The 18,975-nt window shown below is 44.2% G+C and overlaps 1 protein-coding gene across 5 annotated transcripts in view; it reads right to left on the reverse strand.

The window, feature by feature from the left end:
* Positions 1–18,975, reverse strand: part of LOC139160198 (zinc-binding protein A33-like) — a 69,896-nt gene that overhangs the window by 14,645 nt on the left and 36,276 nt on the right. For 2 of the 5 annotated variants that reach the window (XR_011557899.1, XM_070737824.1), the window contains exons 1-3: positions 14,204–14,353; positions 6,116–6,596; positions 1,316–1,411 (exon numbers count right to left, since the gene is read on the reverse strand). Coding sequence is in view for 4 of the 5 variants with exons in the window: in XM_070737824.1 (XP_070593925.1) it covers positions 1,316–1,411; positions 6,116–6,535 (516 nt within the window). In the remaining variant the exon portion in view is untranslated. Of the gene's footprint in view, positions 1–1,315; positions 1,412–6,115; positions 6,597–9,060; positions 9,094–10,560; positions 10,711–14,203; positions 14,354–18,975 lie in introns of those variants that run through there. The other 3 variants (XM_070737825.1, XM_070737827.1, XM_070737826.1) reach the window with 3 other exon arrangements.

The following is an 18,975-nucleotide window of genomic DNA, read 5'->3' on the forward strand; positions in this document are numbered from 1 at the left end:
TTAAGACCCACCTGTGTCGCCAGGCATGGGGGAACTGAGACATCTCCCCCGGGCATATACAATTTATGAATGGTATGTGTGTATGTATGTGTGTTTAGAAATGGGGGTTTTAAATGTTTTTAGTAGAAATTTAGATTTGTTATAAATTGTATCCTTTGCACTTTGTTGTGAGCCGCCCCGAGTCTGCGGAGAGGGGCGGCATACAAATCTAAATAAATAAATAAATAAATAAATAAATAAATAAATAAATAAATATAATGATTACCTAAGCAACACAAGCAAATTAATTTTTTGCTCTTTGTTATTATAATGTAGTGACAGCACACACATATATACACACAGCTGTACCTACATGCACACAAAGTTCCATTTATGTACGTGTGCACACATACACATACACACACACACAGAGTTCTGTGGGGTCCTTGCTGCTCTCTGAGCTGGATTATTTTTCTTGTAGGTAATATCATCCATGCTAAAACAGAGTGCAAACCCCCACTCTCTTCCAGAATGGATGATGTTACTTAATTTGAGTAGTGAAACATCTGCAACAACTAAGCTCAGAAAGCAACAAGGACCCCACCGTACAATGCTGAGCTACAAATATTCCCTTCTATCCAGGGGTGGGTTTCTACTTACCTCACTCCTGGTTCGCTTCCTCCCACACCACTTGCCTCATGGGTGCAACACAGAGTGCAACCCCCCAAAATTAAAAAAAACCCCAAATCCCAAAAACAAGATGGCAAACACACGCACAGTACCAAAAACTCAGCGTCTGTGAATGCGCAGAAGAAAAAAATTAAAAATGGGGCAAAAATAGATTTTTTTTAAAAAAAAAAAGACTGTTCCGTTCGGTGACATTATCGTGACGTCAGCATTGGCCAGTTTGGATGAACCAGTCCGAATCGGGAGGAACCCATCCCTGCTTCTATCGGTACACAAAGATCTAATTGTATAGGTGTCCTTTATAGTAGCTTAAAACACCACAGTGTTTCTAAATGTTTAAAACTAAATTGAGAATCCCAGGAGAAGAGGGAACAGAATATCCTAGAAAATGCATGGTTGACAACTTTGGCGGCTTTAGTGCCACACTACAGCATATTTATCTATTTATTTGTTGATCTGAATGTGAATCCAACCAGCAGGTAGCTTTTATTTTCTTTAGTTTGAATTGCAGGAATCTGTATTAAAGACTGACTATGAAACACCTGATATTAAATTAAATAGTAAATAGCTGATGGGATGAAGAGAGAGAAGATACACTCAGTTTAGCATTAAACAGAAAGTCCCAACCCTCCCCACTTCCCAGCTGCACCTTTAATTCGATAATATTCTCCTGCTGGTGACACTGGCTCCTTTTCAACCGCCTGAGACCTTCCTCAAGAGGCTCCAGAGATGTCTTCAGCTGGTCCTAAAAAGGAAGAGAAAGTTCAGATCTTACTTAAAATGGACACCATCATTTGACTGACTGACCGCGGGCCAACTTTATACCTCCAGCCAGGTTCTCTCAGCAATGCTTAAAATTCATCTGACTTCTATCCCCTAACCAGCCCTAATTAGCATTTAGTTTGTTAGTTAAAAGTGTTTTATACTGGGATAGATTTAGTCAGTGATGGGCTACCAAAATTTTAACAACCACAGTGTGGGCGTGGCTTATGCATTTTGTTTCAACATCTTTCAGTGCATATTGGTTGTTCTGGGCTGGAGCTCCATTTTCGCTACCCCACTGCGTTGCCCCCGATCCTGATAATCTACTACAGTGTTTTTCAACCAGTGTGCTGCGAGACATGGTTAGGTGTGTCGCGAAGAAGGAAGCTCAGCTGAGGGTGCGAAAAGCAAAAAGTTTTGAGACCAGAAGCTGAGCTTCCTTCTTTGCAGCTTCCTTCTTCATGGCAGGTGAGCTTTGGGACCCGGCGGGAGGACAGCGGGAGCAGGAAGGCGCCAGCACCAGTGGCACCGGGCAGTAGCCGCGGGGCTATGGCTGCGAACGGGAGCTCCAGGGCAGAGGCACCGGCAGCTGCAGCACCCTGCCCGGCTGGAGCTTCCCTGGCGGCGACGGCAGATGAGCTTTGGAGCCCAGTGGGAGGGTGCCGGCAATGGGAGCCGGAGGGCGCTGGCAGCAGCAGAAGCGGGCAGTAGCCACAGGGCAGCGGCTGTAAGTGGGAGCTCCAGGGCGGAAGCACCGACAGCAGCGGCTGGACATGTTGCTGGACGCTGTACATGCTGGCGCTGTGCGGGGCATGGGTGTGGGGCTGGCACTGGCCCGCTGGGTGGGCCGAGATGGAGGTGCCAGCCTCGCGCCTATGCCCAGCGCAGCGCCAGCATGTACGACATCCAGCAATACATCCAGCCACCACCGTAAGTGCCTCCGCCCTGGAGTTCCCACTCGCAGCCGACCTCCCTGCCGCTGCGCCGTGGCTACTGCCTGATGCCACTGTTGCCGGCGTGGTGTATGAGAAAGAGAGAGAGCAAGAGAGAGAGAGAGAGCGCAAGAGAGAGAGACACACACAGAGAGAGAAAGCAAGAGAGAGAGAGAGAAAAAAGAGGGGATGGGAAAAAGAGAGAGAAAGAAAGAAAGAAAGAGAAAGGAAGCCAGAGAGAGAGAGAGAGAAAGAGAAAGAAAGCAAGAGAGATAGAAAAGGAGAGGAAGGAAGAGAGAGAAGTGAGAGAAAAAAGGAGAGAAAAAAAGAGAAATGGGGAAATGATTGAGGCAGAGAATGAGAGGAAAGAGAGAGAAACAAAAGAGAAAGAGAAGTGACTCTTGATTTAAAGCATATGATAAAAAGCATCCAAAGAATAAGAGAGAAAAAAACCCATCCCTCACCTGTTTTTGGAAATGGTTCAAGAGTGTGTGTACACACACATACACAAGGGGAGGAGGAGACAGGGGTGGAAAAAGAGAGGAGAGTGTCTTAAGAGTGTCATTTTGGTTGGTGGTGAGCCCCAGGATTTTGTAAATGTAAAAAATGTGCCGCGGCTCCAAAAAGGTTAAAAATCACTGATCTACTATATAAAGTGTATGTACACACATGCACGCACAGCTATTCTAAAATTATACACATTCAACTTCATTTACTGTAATAGGAAAAACATACCCAGAGCCCAGAATGGAAAACAAGAAAAAAAAATCAAAATTTTGCTACCGGTACTACGTACCTGACCATACCAATAGGAGCCCATCACTGGATTTAGTTAGCAATATATTAATTTTTAAGTACACCTGTATTTATTTAATGTTTTTCTTTTTCCTTATGGAATTTTTGTAGTCTCCCGCCCTCTCCCTCCGTCCTTCTCTCTCCCTCCCTCTCCCTGCCTCCCTCTCCCTCCCTCTCCCTCCCTTTCTTCCTCCCTGCCTCTCCCTCCCTCTCCCTCCCATTCTTTCTCCCACCCTCCCTCTCCTTCCTTCTCTCCCTCCATCCCTCTCTTCAGGTAGTCCTCATACTATCACCACAATTGAGCCCAAAATGTGTATTGCTGTGAGAAATTTGTTAAATAAATTTTGCCCCATTTTACTTTCTTTCTTACTACAGCTGTTGGGAAAATCACTGCAGTGAATATGGCTTCCCCATTAAATTTGCTTGTCAGAAAATGGCAAAAATAGATCACATGATCCTAGGACATGGTAACCGTTATAAATATGAAGAACTTACCAAGCACCTGAATGTAAATCACATGAGCACAGATATGCTGCGATGGTCATAACTGTGAAAAATGGTCATAAGTCACTTTTTTCAGTGCTGCTGCAACTTAAAACAATCACTAAGCAAACTGTTGTAACAGGAGTGGATTCCTGCCAGTTCGGACTGGTTTGCCTTAACCGCTAGTGACCCGCTAGTGATGTCACAATGACATCACTGAACCAGATCAGTCATTGCCAGTCCATGGGTGCTGTTATAGAAACATAGAAACATAGAAGACTGACGGCAGAAAAAGACCTCATGGTCCATCTAGTCTGACATACTATTTTCTGTATTTTATCTTAGGATGGATATACAGTATGTTTATCCCAGGCATGTTTAAATTCAGTTACTGTGGATTTATCTACCACGTCTGCTGGAAGTTTGTTCCAAGGATCTGCTACTCTTTCAGTGAAATAATATTTTCTCATGTTGCTTTTGATCTTTCACCCAACTAAGTTCAGATTGTGTCCCCTTGTTCTTGTGTTCACTTCCCTATTAAAAACACTTCCCTCCTGGACATTATTTAACCCTTTGACATATTTAAATGTTTCGATCATGTCCCCCCTTTTCCTTCTGTCCTCCAGACTATACAGATTGAGTTCATTAAGTCTTTCCTGATACGTTTCATGCTTAAGACCTTCCACCATTCTTGTAGCCCGTCTTTGGACCCGTTCAATTTTGTCAATATCTTTTTGTAAGTGAGGTCTCCAGAACTGAACACAGTATTCCAAATTTTATCTTTAAAAAAAAAAAGAATTTTAATTTTTTTTCCAGGGTTCTTTTTCTTTTGTGCATGCGCAGAAACCAAATTTCCAGCACTGCCCCTGCATCACCATCTTGCTTTTGGGATTCCACCCCCCCCCCCTATTTTTTGCTGGTTTTTGCTTCTGCACATGCTCGCTCTGCCTTGCCTTCGCCACGTGCATGCACAGAACTGTTTCCTCCTTACTTGAATACAAGTAAGTATTCGCGCTAACCTCCCCGCCTGGCAACATTGCACGGTGATAGGAAGGAAGGAAGGAAATAGGAAAGAAGGAAAGAAGAAGGAAATAAAGGAAAGAAGGAGGAAAGGAATGGAATGGAACAGGAGAAAGGGGAGGGAAGGGGAGGGAGAGAGGGGAGGAGAGGAAAGGGGGAGGTGAGGGAAGGAAAGAAGGAAAGGAAAGAGGGGAAGAAACGGAAAGAAAGGAAGGGAAAGAAGGAAAGGGGAGGGGAGGAAAGGAAAGAAGAGATGGGAGGAGAGGGCAGGAAAGGAAAGAGAAGGGAAGAAAAGGAAATGAGGAATAGAAAGGGTGAGGGGTGGAATAGGGAAGGGAGGGGAGGAAAGGAAAGAAGGAAAGGAGGAAGGGAGGAGAGGGGATATGAGAGATACAGATTCAGTATATAATGTTAGTGTTTCTCCATGCATTTCAGAGTGAAACTCTAGCTTATATTTAGTGGTAAATATTTGGGAAGCTTCAAAAGCTTCATTTCAGTGTCCTTGTTTATTATAATACTTATTATGATTTATATAGGATATGAACCTTATTTAATTTGACTTCTATGTCACCCAATCCCGAAAGATTCAGGGTGGCTTACAACCATATAAAATTACAAATAACAGCAACAATAAGAAGAAGTCAAGAAGAAAAACGAAATAATTTCTAAAATCCTAATTAAAACTTAAGACAGTTCGACTACAAGAAGATATTGACAAAATTGAATGGGTTCAAAGACGGGCTACAAGAATGGTGCAAGGTCTTAAGCATAAAACGTATCAGGAAAGACTTAATGAAGTCAATCTGTATAGTCTGGAGGACAGAAGGAAAAGGGGGGACATGATCGAAACATTTAAATATGTTAAAGGGTTAAATAAGGTCCAGGAGGGAAGTGTTTTTAATAGGAAAGTGAACACAAGAACAAGGGGACACAATCTGAAGTTAGTTGGGGGAAAGATCAAAAGCAAGGTGAGAAAATATTATTTCACTGAAAGAGTAGTAGATCCTTGGAACAAACTTCCAACAGACGTGGTTGGTAAATCCACAGTAACTGAATTTAAACATGCCTGGGATAAACATATATCCATCCTAAGATAAAATACAGGAAATAGTATAAGGGCAGACTAGATGGACCATGGGGTCTTTTTCTGCCGTCAGTCTTTTATGTTTCTATGTTTCTAACAGTATGCATACTAGTCGTTCATACCAATTCAGACACATGGACAAGCTAGTGGTTGATTTAGAGCCCCCAGGCCTGCCAGCATAGCCAGGTCTTCGTGGCCTTACTTGTATTTTATCTTCGCTTGCAAAATACGCAGCCCCAAGTAGCCCCAGAGTGAGTTACATGGCAAATAAAATTCACAAAGAGAGAGAAGGAGGGAGAGGGTGGGAGACACATAGAGGGAGAATTGTTCAACCAAACGAGACCTTCTTTCCCCTCCCAGGTCCAGTTCTCACCTGATAGCTCTGAACCGCGTTTTTGATGGGCAGGAAGTCGTGTCCCCGGTGCTGAGGCAAGTCCCGGCAGATGACGCAAATGGGAGCCTCATCTTGGCTGCAGAAGAGCTTGAGAGGCTCCTCATGTTCCTCACAGAAGTACCAACCTCTGGTGCCACTCAGCTGAGTCCCTTCATCCAGCTTCAGAAGCCGGGCCTTCTCCGCCAAGTGGCAGAGGGCTCGGTTCATGTGGCGCAAAGTGAAGGGGCGGCGGCACTCAGGGCATTGCCCCTCACTTTGCCCTTCGGGGATGCAGGGCTCCAAGCAGGGAGCGCAGAAGCTGTGGCCACACTCCAGTATGTGGGGCTCCCGAAAGATGGAGAGGCAAATGGGGCAGAGCAAGTCTTCGGTGAAACAGGACACTTCTCGTACGGAAGCCATGTTGGTCGATTCAAAGAGAGCCTGGACAGGTTTCTCAGGTTAGAACTGTTTCTATTTCTTCCTGTTAAGTGAACACAGAATAATAGGGTTGGAAGGGACCTTGGAGGTCTTCTAGTCCACCCCCCTGCCCAAGTAGAACATCCATACCAGTGCTGGCGAAACTTTTTGAGACCAAGTGCCCAAACCGCAACCCAAAACCCACGTACAGTGATACCTTGTCTTACGAACTTAATTGGTTCTTGGACAAGGTTCGTAAGGTGAAAAGTTCATAAGACAAAACAATGTTTCCCATAGGAAACAATGGAAAAGCGATTAATGCGGGCAAGCCCAAAATTCACCCCTTTTGCCAGCCGAAGCGCCCGTTTTTGCACTGCTGGGATTCCCATGAGGTTCCCTTCCATGGGAAACCCTACCTCCAGACTTCCGTGTTTTTGCAATGCTTCAGGGGAATCCCAGCAGCACAAAAACGGGCACTTCGCTGGCAACAGAAGTCCGGAGGTGGGGTTTCCCAGTGAGGGGAGCCTCAGCGAAATTGCAGCATCACAAAAACAGCAAAGTCCTCAAAACCCACCTCCAAACTTCGGTGTTTTTGCGATGTTGCGATTTCGCTGAGGCTCCCTTCGCTGGGAAACCCCACCTCTGGACGTCCGTTGCCAGCGAAGCGCCTGTTTTTGCAATGCTGTGATTTCGCTGAAGCTCCCATCATTGGGAAACCCCACCTCCGGACTTCCGTTGCCAGCGAAGTGCCCATTTTTGCGCTGCTGGGATTCCCCTACTGGGATGCCCCTGCAGCAACGCAAAAACACGGAAGTCCAGAGGTGGGGTTTCACAGCAAGGGGAGCCTTCGCCTGTCAACTGAAATCCGGAGGCGGGGCATCCCAGGAGAAAATAGTTTGGACAAAGAGGCAAAAAAATCTTAAACCTTGGGTTCGTATCTCGAAAAGTTCATATGATGAGGGGTTCGTAAGACGAGATATCACTGTATTTACCTCCAAGATCCAGTAGGGCAATTTACCATATTTTTCAAACTGTAAGACACACCAAGATCGTGAAGAGGTAAATAAGAAAAAAAAAATCGTCTTCTCCCCCCCCCCCCCCCGAACAGTTTGCAGGCCTCTCAAATCCTCAGCACACCCTGCTTTTTGCAAAAATGGGTGAAAAACAGGCCCATTTTTTTAAAAAAAATGGGGCAAGCAGAGGGTTTGAGAGGTTTGAAGAGTGCTTCTGAGGGCAAGGGGAAGGCACAAACACCCCAGTTTTTGGGAAAACCAGGTGCCATAGGTTCGCCATTACGGGGCTAGAGGACGAGCTTAACAGAGAACAGTTAATGAAAGGGATTTGCTTCCCATCTCATTTTCTGATGCAAACTGATAAAAAGGCTGCCAGTTGATTTAAGTCCTTTTCAGCTAACGATTGATATGACAGCTCAGCTTCACAAGCCTCATCTAAAGCATTTTGAAATGTGAGGCCATGTACAGTGATACCTCTACCTAAGAATGCCTCTACTTAAGTACTTTTCTAGATAAGAACTGGGTGTTTTTTTGCCTCTTCTTAAGAACCATTTTCTACTTAAGAACCCAAGCACAGAAAAATTTCTCAGGAAATTTGAGAGCTGCACGAAGGCCCAGCCAGTTTCCTGCCATTCCCCCTGGGTTTATCTTTCTGGCGCCTTGTTTATGGGAGGTGCATGCTCCTCCTCGCTGCCTCAGAGTGTCTCTCTCTCTCTTTTTTAAAGCCTTAACATTTTGGATTTTTTTGATTACCCTCACCTCACCTTCTTCCTCCAGCAGGGATTAACCTCCTCTTCTTCCTCCTCCTCCCACCCAAATTCTGAGCTTTTATTTCTTTCCTAATGAGCTTGCACACATTATTTGCTTTTACATTGATTCCTATGGGAAAAATTGCTTTTACTTACGAACTTTTCTATTTAAGAACCTGGTCACGGAATGAATTAAGTTCTTAAGTAGAGGTACCACTGTATTGCTAAAAGGTGACATTTTAGGTGGCTATCTCACTAGTCTTCTAGATTAGTAAATTCACAGATTCCCCATCAGCCTGGTTCCTATGGTAAAACATGTAACTTCTGGCACATCTGGAGGGAGATGGAGATTAATGGTATTTTAATTTAGCTAGCATTTCTTCCCAAGATACTGTGTGAATGGACTGAGGTGCAAAAAGCGCTCTATCTGTCTAGAACATCTCAGTGCCACAAAAAGCGAGGAAATAGGTTTGCTTCCTATCCCCAGACAATTCAGTAATGAGGAAGCATTCAGATCTGGCCACATACGACTCCCATGTCTCCTCAGGAGGATTAAAAGGTGCAAAAGTGTGTTGGGGAGCCATCTTTTGTTGAATTAAAGGCTTCTGAAACACTTTTCCCCCCCTTTTCTTTTCTGCGGGTGGCTCAGACTATCATTATGATTTGAAATAACCTCAATTATACCCCATCCTCCATCGCCACAGCTATGTTTAATAGCTGATGGGATAGTAACTGAAGGGAGACAAAAGACTGCAATTCAACTAACCTTTATTGTGACAGTAACACACCTTAAACAGTTCTGAGGCAACCATCCTCTAACAGCTCTTTAAAATACTGTATAACCGACATAATTGCATTAGCCAATCAACATTTAGCAACAGCTCCACTCCTAAAGCGGCGTCTAGTGGTTTAATGGAACACTGCACAGAGGCCTCCTGAACTTCCAGTAGGCCTGTTTTTGGCCTCCCTGAGCCTGGGTGGATGGGGCCTAATTGGCCTCCTGCACAATGGGGGGGGGGGGGGGCATTTCCCCCCAGATTACAGTAGCTTTCCTTGAACTTCTGAGAGGGCGAACCCATGCCAAAATTAATTGCCCACCCCTGTTCCTGACAGTAAGGAGAATTAACCAGTGAAATGCTTGCCTTTGCAAAAAGTTGTGGGTGAGCCATCACTAGAGGTTTTGAAAAAGAAATTAGACAGACATTTGTCTGGAATGGTATAAGGCAGTGTGTTGTAATCATAGATTTATAAGCACTGAAATTAAGGAATGATATTACTGGAGAGTGATATTTAAGCCTAATTATGTGCTGTATAAAATCTTAATTCTTCCTCTATGGAAAGGCAACAAAGTCTAGGCCCAGTAAGCAAGTTGCAGACCATGTATGGACTTGGTATACAAGATGAAGAAAAACATATAGCTAACTTCCATATAGGGATGCATTACTGACATTCCTTTGCAATCACACAATCATGGGAAAAAAGCAAGGAATGCAGCTTCTGAGAAGCTTGCCATATAAGGTACAAAAGTAAATAGTTGCTGGAGGATGGCTTAATGTATGTGGCATTTGCTAATTGGTTATTTTGTACCACATGTCAGAACTGTGAATGCACAATAAATAGGAGACACCTTTATCTATTTGAGGTCGTCCTCCCAAAAACATTCTCTCTGTCGCTTCATTCTGATGTGACCATTATGGCATGCTGTGCCTTCCCCGAGGGCGACCCACGGGGGAGGGCGGAAGGCCTTTTAGCAGTGATGGTGAACCTTTTTTTCCTTGGGTGCCAAAAGAACGTGGGCACAAGTGGCCACACCCATAATTTGTAGAGGTGTAGAAATCGCAGGCAGAGTTATGGTTTCTGGAATGCTTTGCCATTTATTGGTCTCTCTGATTGAGCATCTTCTGATGGGTGAAGCTCTGATTCTTTAGGGCTAACGGCCTAATTTTTATAATAAAATTCTTGTGTATACAACTATAAAATATTAATTTCTTTACTTAATTTAGTTACAATGTAAATAGTTTAATATCTAACACAGAGCATGGGACATTATTCTTTGAGCAGACTAGCTTAAACAAACAGGAAAGCATCTTAATTAACTAGACCAGAGGTAGGCAAAGTTGGCTCTTCTATGACTTGTGATCTTCAACTTTCAGAATTCCTGAGCCAATCATGCTAGTTGAGGAATTCTGGGAGTTGAAGTTCACATATCATAAAAGAGCCAACTTTGCCTACCCCTGAACTAGACAAAGAGAAGGACTTCAATTACCTAAAGTCAACATAAACTTAAACAATTATTTCCTCAAACTAATCAAGAGGGATGAGTTGTCTCAATCCAGTACATAGTTTCTTAATCTAATCATGGTTGGTTTGACTTTTGCTGTTAGAAAGCCTGTCCTAGATACATAAAGAATATAATAATTTTTATATGTTAAATAATACAGAATAATGAAATGTTTTAATAGCAAGATTAGTTTTCGGTATCGCTGCAATAATTGGTAATTACCTAAAATAATTCAATGCCTGGGGAGGGCAAAAACAGCTTTCCCCCCCCCCCGCCCCCCGCCCCGAGGCCCTATGGAGGCCGGATACAGCCTGTTTCCCAACTTCTGCTGGGCCCAGTAGGCTCGTGTTTTGCCCTCCCTAGGCTCTAAAGGCTTCCCTGGAGACAGGGAGGGTAAAAAAACCCTCCCCAATCCCCTGGACGCTCCCTGGTAGCCAAAACACCCTCCCAGATCCTTTGTGCAAGCCAAAAACCAGCTGGCCGGCACAGACATGCACGTTGGAGCGGACCTAGGGGAACAGCACACATGCCAACAGATATGGCTCCGCGTGCCACCTGTGGCACCCATGCCATAGGTTCACCATCACTGGTATAGGGCCATGATGCCCTACATGGCATTGGACCAGAATACATCCGGAACCGCCTTCTACCGCACAAATCCCAGTGGCCGATAAGGTCCAACAGAGTTGGCCTTCTCCAGGTCCCGTCGACCAAACAATGTTGTTTGGCGGGCCCCAGGGGAAGAGCCTTCTCTGTGGCAGCCCCAGCCCTCTGGAATCAACTCCCCCCAGAGATTAGAACGGCCCCCACCCTTCTTGTCTTTCGCAAATTACTCAAGACCCACCTTTATCGCCAGGCATGGGGGAACTGAGACATCCTCCCCCAGGCTTTTATATTTTATGTTTGGTATGTATGTGTTGTATGGTTTTTAAATTGTTGGGGTTTTAGATATGTTTTATTTTAATATTAGATTTGTCTCACTGTTATATTGTTTTTGTATTACTGTTGTGAGCCACCCCGAGTCTTCGGAGAGGGGCGGCATACAAATCTAATAAATAATAATAATAATAATAATAATAATAATAATAATAATAATGATATGGTGAATCTATGGCATGTGTGCCACAGGTAGCACTCAGAGCTGTGTTGTCAGGTACGCAAGGCAGTCCCCATGGAGCTTTCAAGTTCAGGACACATGCACATGCAGATGTGGCAACAGGGGACTGAAACACTGGAGGTGGGGACCAACCAGGGTTTTGGTCACTGCACATGCAGTGAAATAGTGAAACAGAAGGTGTTTCTCCACTCCCTGCCTTTATCCTAAAGTGAACCATTTTGGGATAAAGGAAAACCAGGAAGGATAAACCCTGAGACATTTTCTCAAATTGCATTCCTATTTTATCACAGACAACCCCCACTCAGTTAAAGACCTTGGTATATTAATAACAAAAGACTTAAGTGCCAAAGCCCACTGCAACAACATCGTCAAGAAGGCTTCAAGAGTTGTAAACCTAATCCTATGTAGCTTCTGCTCTGGCAATCTCACACTACTTACCAGAGCTTACAAAACTTTTGCCAGACCCATCCTCGAATACAGCTCATCTGTTTGGAACCCATATCGCATCTCAGACATTAACACCCTTGAAAATGTCCAAAGATACTTCACCAGAAGAGCCCTTCACTCCTCCACTCGAAACAGAATACCCTACGAGACTAGACTTTCAATCCTGGGCCTAGAAAGCTTAGAACTAAGACACCTTAAACATGATCTAAGTATTGCCCACAAGATTATATGCTGCAACGTCCTGCGTGTCAGCAACTACTTCAGCTTCAACCACAACAACACAAGAGCACACAACAGATTTAAACTTAATATTAACTGCTCCAAACCTGACTGTAAAAAAATATGACTTCAGTAATCAAGCTGTCGAAGCGTGGAACTCATTACCGGACTCCATAGTGTCATCCCCTAACCCCCAACACTTTACCCTTAGATTATCCACGATTGACCTTTCCAAATTCCTAAGAGGTCAGTAAGGAGTGTGCATAAGTGCACTAGAGTGCCTTCTGTCCCCTGTCCAATTGTCTCTCCTTTATCTCCTATACCATTCTTCTTTTCCTATATTTCTTCTATTCTTTCATTGATATATTTTATTCCTATTTCTTCTCTTCTATTCTACTTAAACCTCTAAATGAGAAACATCCTCGGCTCCATCTCTTGAGAAAGGCCTGGTTTTATTACTAGTATGTTGCCGCGATGCATATCCAGAATTGAGCATCATGGGCCCAAAGCCCTAAGTTTAACCTTCCTCTCCCTTAGCTACCTCCCATCACCCATGACCAATCAAGTTTTTTATTTATTTATTTTATTTATTTATTCATTTGTCCAATACACAACTACATAGGAAGAAAAATAGACATGTGGTAATATAAATGAGGGAGAAAGTAAACTTAGAGTTCGGGCAGTTTTTGATGGTCAGTTGTGTACAGGAATTATGCAGTCGGTGTGCCAGATGATGTTGAAATAGCAACTCCAGCAGAACTTAACTTTCGTTTCTCCGGTTTTTCCTCCTGCTGCTAAAACATAACTTTCATTTCCTCCCTTGCCTCCCTCCCTCCTCTCAGTTCATGGCAGTCTGTCCCCGAACTACAAGCAAAAGATAAGGGGACAGCTGACACTATGTTTCTCTGGATCTTCCGGAAAGTTTTTTTTAAAAAAGATTATTTCATCTTTCTTCATGTGAAGAATATTTCTATGAATCCCTTTAATTTTTTTTTTAAAAAACCCTTTGAAATAAGAAATGAATAATTCTGAATTAAATCGTTCAAATGATTGTACAGCCCCGGTTCTTTCCTAAGCAATCACAGAAAAGAATTTAATTGTGAGGGGAAATGTTCTGGCTCTTTTACCCAAATCACTTCTAAAATCTCTGTAAAAGTACAAAAAAAATGCAAAAAGGATATTGAGACTCTAGAAAAAGTGCAGAGAAGAGCGACAAAGATGATTAGGGGACGGGATACAACATATGAAGAACGGTGCAGATATTAAGTTAGTAACAAGCGTAAGGGGGAAAAAACGGTCCGTTCCAAACCGGGAACAAGAGGCTAGAAATAAAATGGAGGCTAATTGGAAAGAAGGACTCTTTATGGATGAGCAAAACCAACAATAGCATTTACAATATTTTTCAGAGTATAAAACGCATCATAGTTTTGGGCGAGAAAAACAAGGAGAAAAGGCTTCTTTCTCTCTGTTTGCCAAACAGCAAAACAGAAAACAGCACAGATAATATAATAATTCCAGAAAGTTTTCTTAAATGCAGTCACATAGATCTACTCCAAACATGATTAATTTAGAGTTTAATTCAGCTGCCTTATCATAATACTAAAAGGGACATTGCTACATTTCAGATTATACTTTTACAAATCTTTAAATTTGATATGGCTTTCTGGAAGTATAGTTATTCTCTGCTATTACAAAGAAGATACAATAGCACCGGGCCTCTTCAGATCCAGCATTTATTTTAAAAAGCTTCTTCATTTTGTCATCTAAAACAATAATAAAGCAGTCTTTAAAAAAATAAGTATAATAATTTGAACATTCTATAGACATTTATAGTAATTGACTTACTTCCGAGCAGTTTCAGCAGTCCAATACAGTATTTCCAAATGTCCACCTCCGAGCAATTTGACTCGTGGTGGCTAGTTTCACTTTCTATTCTAGCACTGGCTTGCCCTTTTCTGAATCAGCTTTGTATTGGAGGCTGATACTCAGTTACTTCTGCTAATCAGACTCTGGGCTGTGCTGTTTGTTGCAAGGAGGTGCAAATGGTGGGGGTGGCTGGGTGAGGCTATATTCGATGTACTGTATTCCGTGTGAGAAAATATTATTTTACTGAAAGAGTAGTAGATGCTTGGAACAAATTTCTAGCAGATGTGGTCGGTATATCCACAGTAACTGAATTTAAACAGGTCTGGGATAAATATATATCCATCCTAAGATAAAATACAAGAAATAGTATAAGGGCAGACTAGATGGATCATGAGGTTGTTTTTTGCCGTCCATCTTCTATATTTCTATATATGAAACCATGTTTTCACCCTGTTTTGGGGAGTGAAAAGGTATGTCTTATACTCCACAGGGTAGTTCTGGGACAGCTGACAAATTGGTTGAAGGAGTGGAAATTTCCGTGACTCCGAAGTTTGAATTGTTCTTGGGATTGTGTAACGAAGAAGCATTTGTACCTTTTGCTATTTAAAGGAGTGTTTCCCAACCTTGGCAACTTGAAGATATTTGGCTGGGGAATTCTGGGAGTTGAAGTCCAAATATCTTCAAGTTGCCAAGGTTGGGAAACACTGAAAAGGGTGGTGGGTTAATCCTGTTATCACGTCCTGTCTTTAGAATTTTTTGGGGGGGGATGCATATTCTTAATCCCATTAACTAGAGCTGAAGGCGTTTTGCCCCAGTCTTCCCGAACCACTACAAAATAATTATCTCCCTTCAGGCTTCTACTGAGGGCTGTTATGCTATAATAATAATAATAATAATAATAATAATAATAATAATAATAATAATAATAATAATAATAATAAATAATAATAATAAACAGTAAGAAAACAATGCAATACAAATCTAATGGTTAAAACTATAACTAAAACCCACTATATTAAAAAACAATCAGTACTGTACAGTCATAACCACAAATAACTCTTAACGGTCAGAAAAGGAGATACATTAATTGCCCCACGCCTGGTGACATAAATAGGTCTTCAGGGTCTTGTGGAAGGCAGGAAGGGTGGGGGCAGTTCAAATCTCCTGGGTGGAATTGATTCCAGAGGGCCGGGGCCACCACAGAGAAGGCTCTTCCCCTAGGCCCTGCCAGACAATTGTTTAGTTGATGGGACCAGGAGAAGGCCAGCTCTGTGGGACCTAATTGGCAGAAAACTGGGGCTGCTTTCTACCTTTAAGAGTATCTTTCTCCATTTCTCCTTTGGGGAAATATAATATTCTGCCTCTTTTGATATTCCCCAAAATATTTCATTCTCTGGGCAGGGGTGGTGCGTTACTACTTCTTACACAGGTTAGGGGGTCTTTGAGCAGTTGGCAGCATCCCAAACTCCAGCTCCATCTCTCACTGAGCTTCTGAAATAGCAATAGCACTTAGACTTATATACCAGTCCACAATGCTTTACAGCCCTCTCTAAGCACTTTACAGAGAGTAAGCATATTGCCCCCAATAATCTGGGTCCTCATTTTACCGACCTTGGAAGGATGGAAGGCTGAGTCAACCTTGAGCCAACTGAGATTCCATCTCCCAATCTGCTGGCAGCCGGTGATCATTAGAAGCACCTTGCAGTACTGCACTCTAACCACTGCACCACTGAGACTCTATGGTTTGCCTTCACCTAAGCCAGTGATGGCAAATCTATAGCATGTGTACCACAGGTGGCGCCTGGAGCCATCTCTAAGCCATGCGAGGCATTGCCTTATGTCAGCTCCAGTGCAGGCCAGCTGATTTTCGGCCTTCCAGAGGGCTGGGGAGGCCGTTTTTCACCCTCCCCAGGCTTCAGGAAATCCCCCGGAGCCTGCGAATGGTGAAAAACAGGCCCAACGGGCCTACCAAAATTCTAGAAGCTTCAGTGAAGCCTGCGCACATGCGCAGAGGGGGCAGCATGAGAGAGGTATATGAACAAATGCATGAGGGAGAGCATTGCATTATGGGTGTGGGCAAACACGCGCGGCCTTTTGGCCCCCGAGCCAAAAAGGTTCACCATCATTGACCTAAGCATTACGTATAGTATGGTATACCATACGATAGGTGTGTTTTTTTGGCTGGTGTGAGTGTAAATTGTGGGTTTAAAATGGTTTCGTGCCATTTTTTATACTGTACTATTTTTAGGGGGTTGTATAATTTATACTTAAGGGGTATCAATATCATTGTATTTGGTTCTCAGCCACCCTTTGGGAATGGGGTGGCATATAAATCCAAAGAAAAAAAGAAATACCTGGTCCGGCGTTCTCCAACTTTGGCAACTGTAAGATTTGTGGACTTCAATTCCCAGAACTCCTGTGATGGGAGTGCTAGTGTCCAGGTCTCCTCTATTTTTATTTTATTTATTTTATTTCATTTCATTTCATTTCATTTCATTTTATTATTTTATTTTATTATTTTATTTTATTTTGTCCAATACACAATACATAGAGAAGAGAATAGACATGAGGTAATATATACAGTGAACCCTCGAGTTTCGCGTCCTCGAGCATCGCGAAAGGGCTATATCGCTAGTTTTCAACCCGGAAGTAAACTCCACCATCTGCGCATGCGTGCCCTTCCACGCATGCGTAGATGGTGGAGTTTCCCCGCCGGGCAGAGGCTTTCCTGCGTCTTCCCCCTCTTGCCCCGGTAAGACCCCAGCGGTGGCGTGGGCTGGCGGGCGGCACGCGCGCGGAAACCCCAGCTCTGCTTCCCAGCTGGGAAGCGGAGCCGGCAACAGCGTGGGCGGCGGGCGCGAGCTTGGGGACACCCCAACTCTTGCTGGGGAAAGCGCGCGCGCTTGGGGACACCCTACCTCCGCTTCCCAGCTGGGAAGCGGAGCCAGCAACAGCGTGGGCGGGCGGGCGGCGCGCGCGAGCTTGGGGACACCCCAACTCCGCTTCCCAGCTGGGAAGCAAAGCCGGCAACAGCGTGGGCGGGCGGGCGGTGCGCGCGCGCTTGGGGACACCCCAACTCCGCTTCCCAGCTGGGAAGCGGAGCCGGCAACAGCGTGGGCGGGCGGGCGGCGCGCGCGAGCTTGGGGACACCCCAACTCCGCTGGGAAGCGGAGCTAGGGTGTCCCCAAGCGCGCGCGCACCCCAGGCGCGAGCAACGGGGTGGGCGGGCGAAGGGCGGGCGGCAGTGGAAGTAAAAACACCATCTGCGCACGCGCAGATGGTGTTTTTACTTCCGCACCGCTACTTCGCGAAAAATCGATCATCGCTTGGGGTCCTGGAACGGAACCCTCGCGATGATCGAGGGTTCACTGTATAAAGAAAAATATAAAAATAGAGGAGATATATGAAAGGAAGAAAATATATATGATATATGAGATAAAGGAAAGACAAACACTTGACCTCTCCCAATGTCTTAGCCCCATCCTCTGTTAACTGCTGGCCTCTTTGGCACCCCTCAGGCCTCTGGCCTTCTCATACTATTTTGCTTATTTTGCCTTTGCCTGGGCTGTCTTTGGATCCAGAGTTACATTTACTGTAAGGGGAAAAAACCCCAAGAGCTTCAGCTGCAGGCGTACTTTTTACCTTCAGCTCCCAAGAGTTTAAGCCTATAGCCTTTTGTGTGAATGCAGTTTACAAACATGCCCCCACCCCCCGGGCCTCAGAACTGGAGGATTCATTGCTTGGTTAAGCCACACCTAACCATTGTCTGGTCCAGAGTTCTTCATCTTTGGCAATAGTAAAGATTTGTGGACTTCAATTCCCAGAATTCCCCTGCTGGGGGTGCTAGTGTCCAAGTCTCCTATGCGCCCAAGCACTTGAGCTCCCCCACTGTCTTAGTCCCATCCTCTGTTAACTGCTGGCCTCTTTGGCACCGCTCAGACATCTGGCTTTCTCATACTATTTGCTTGTTTTGCCTTTGCCACCTGCCAATCCAGCTGCCACTCGGCTGAACATCCTCCAGATCCATTGATTAGTTGTCCCGCTCTTGGCTCTGCTGCTTAGCTGTAGGTCCCTTGGCTCCGCTGATCTTCGGAAAGGGGCGGCATACAAATCTAATAAATTATTATTATTATTATTATTATTATTATTATTATTATTATTTATTAATTCCCTTAGCCTCCCATGTGGCTGCCACCCTGTGGATTGCCCTCCAGCTCCGCCATGTTGTATGGGGAATTCTGGGAACTGAAGCCCACAAGTCTTAACAGTGGCCAAGTTGAAGACCCCCGGACAAGTTCTTCAAACACTTCATAGTGTTCCACCTCTTCCAACCTCCCTGCACAATCTTTTTAGCTTCCATCTTGCAGGCGAGATTAATGGGACTGGGAGTGAAGGTTGGTTGGCTTTGCCTTCAGTGATTTGCTGGGACGGACCAAGGTTGAACAGGGCCTCAGCCTGGACCAGCTACAGTCAGGCAATAAAATCAGCAGGATATTATTGTTCTACTCTCGGGTTTCCGGTAATTTTCCATGTCTGGAAAAATCACTTCTTTGAAATAAAGATCACTCTTTATTTTTTTCACACAAATAGAGTAGATATAAAATGCAATAGAAAGTCAAAGGAGCTTGAAGCAAAACACCGTTCTTTTTCAGAAATAATTCTTGACTCGGAGGTTGGGAAGCGCACCAAAATCCATTAGTTCTAAATTCCTAGATAACACACATTGCTATAAATCAAAGCAAGATCAGAGG

The sequence above is a fragment of the Erythrolamprus reginae genome, chromosome 2 (assembly GCF_031021105.1).
Source record: "Erythrolamprus reginae isolate rEryReg1 chromosome 2, rEryReg1.hap1, whole genome shotgun sequence".
NCBI classification, from domain to species: domain Eukaryota; kingdom Metazoa; phylum Chordata; class Lepidosauria; order Squamata; family Dipsadidae; genus Erythrolamprus; species Erythrolamprus reginae.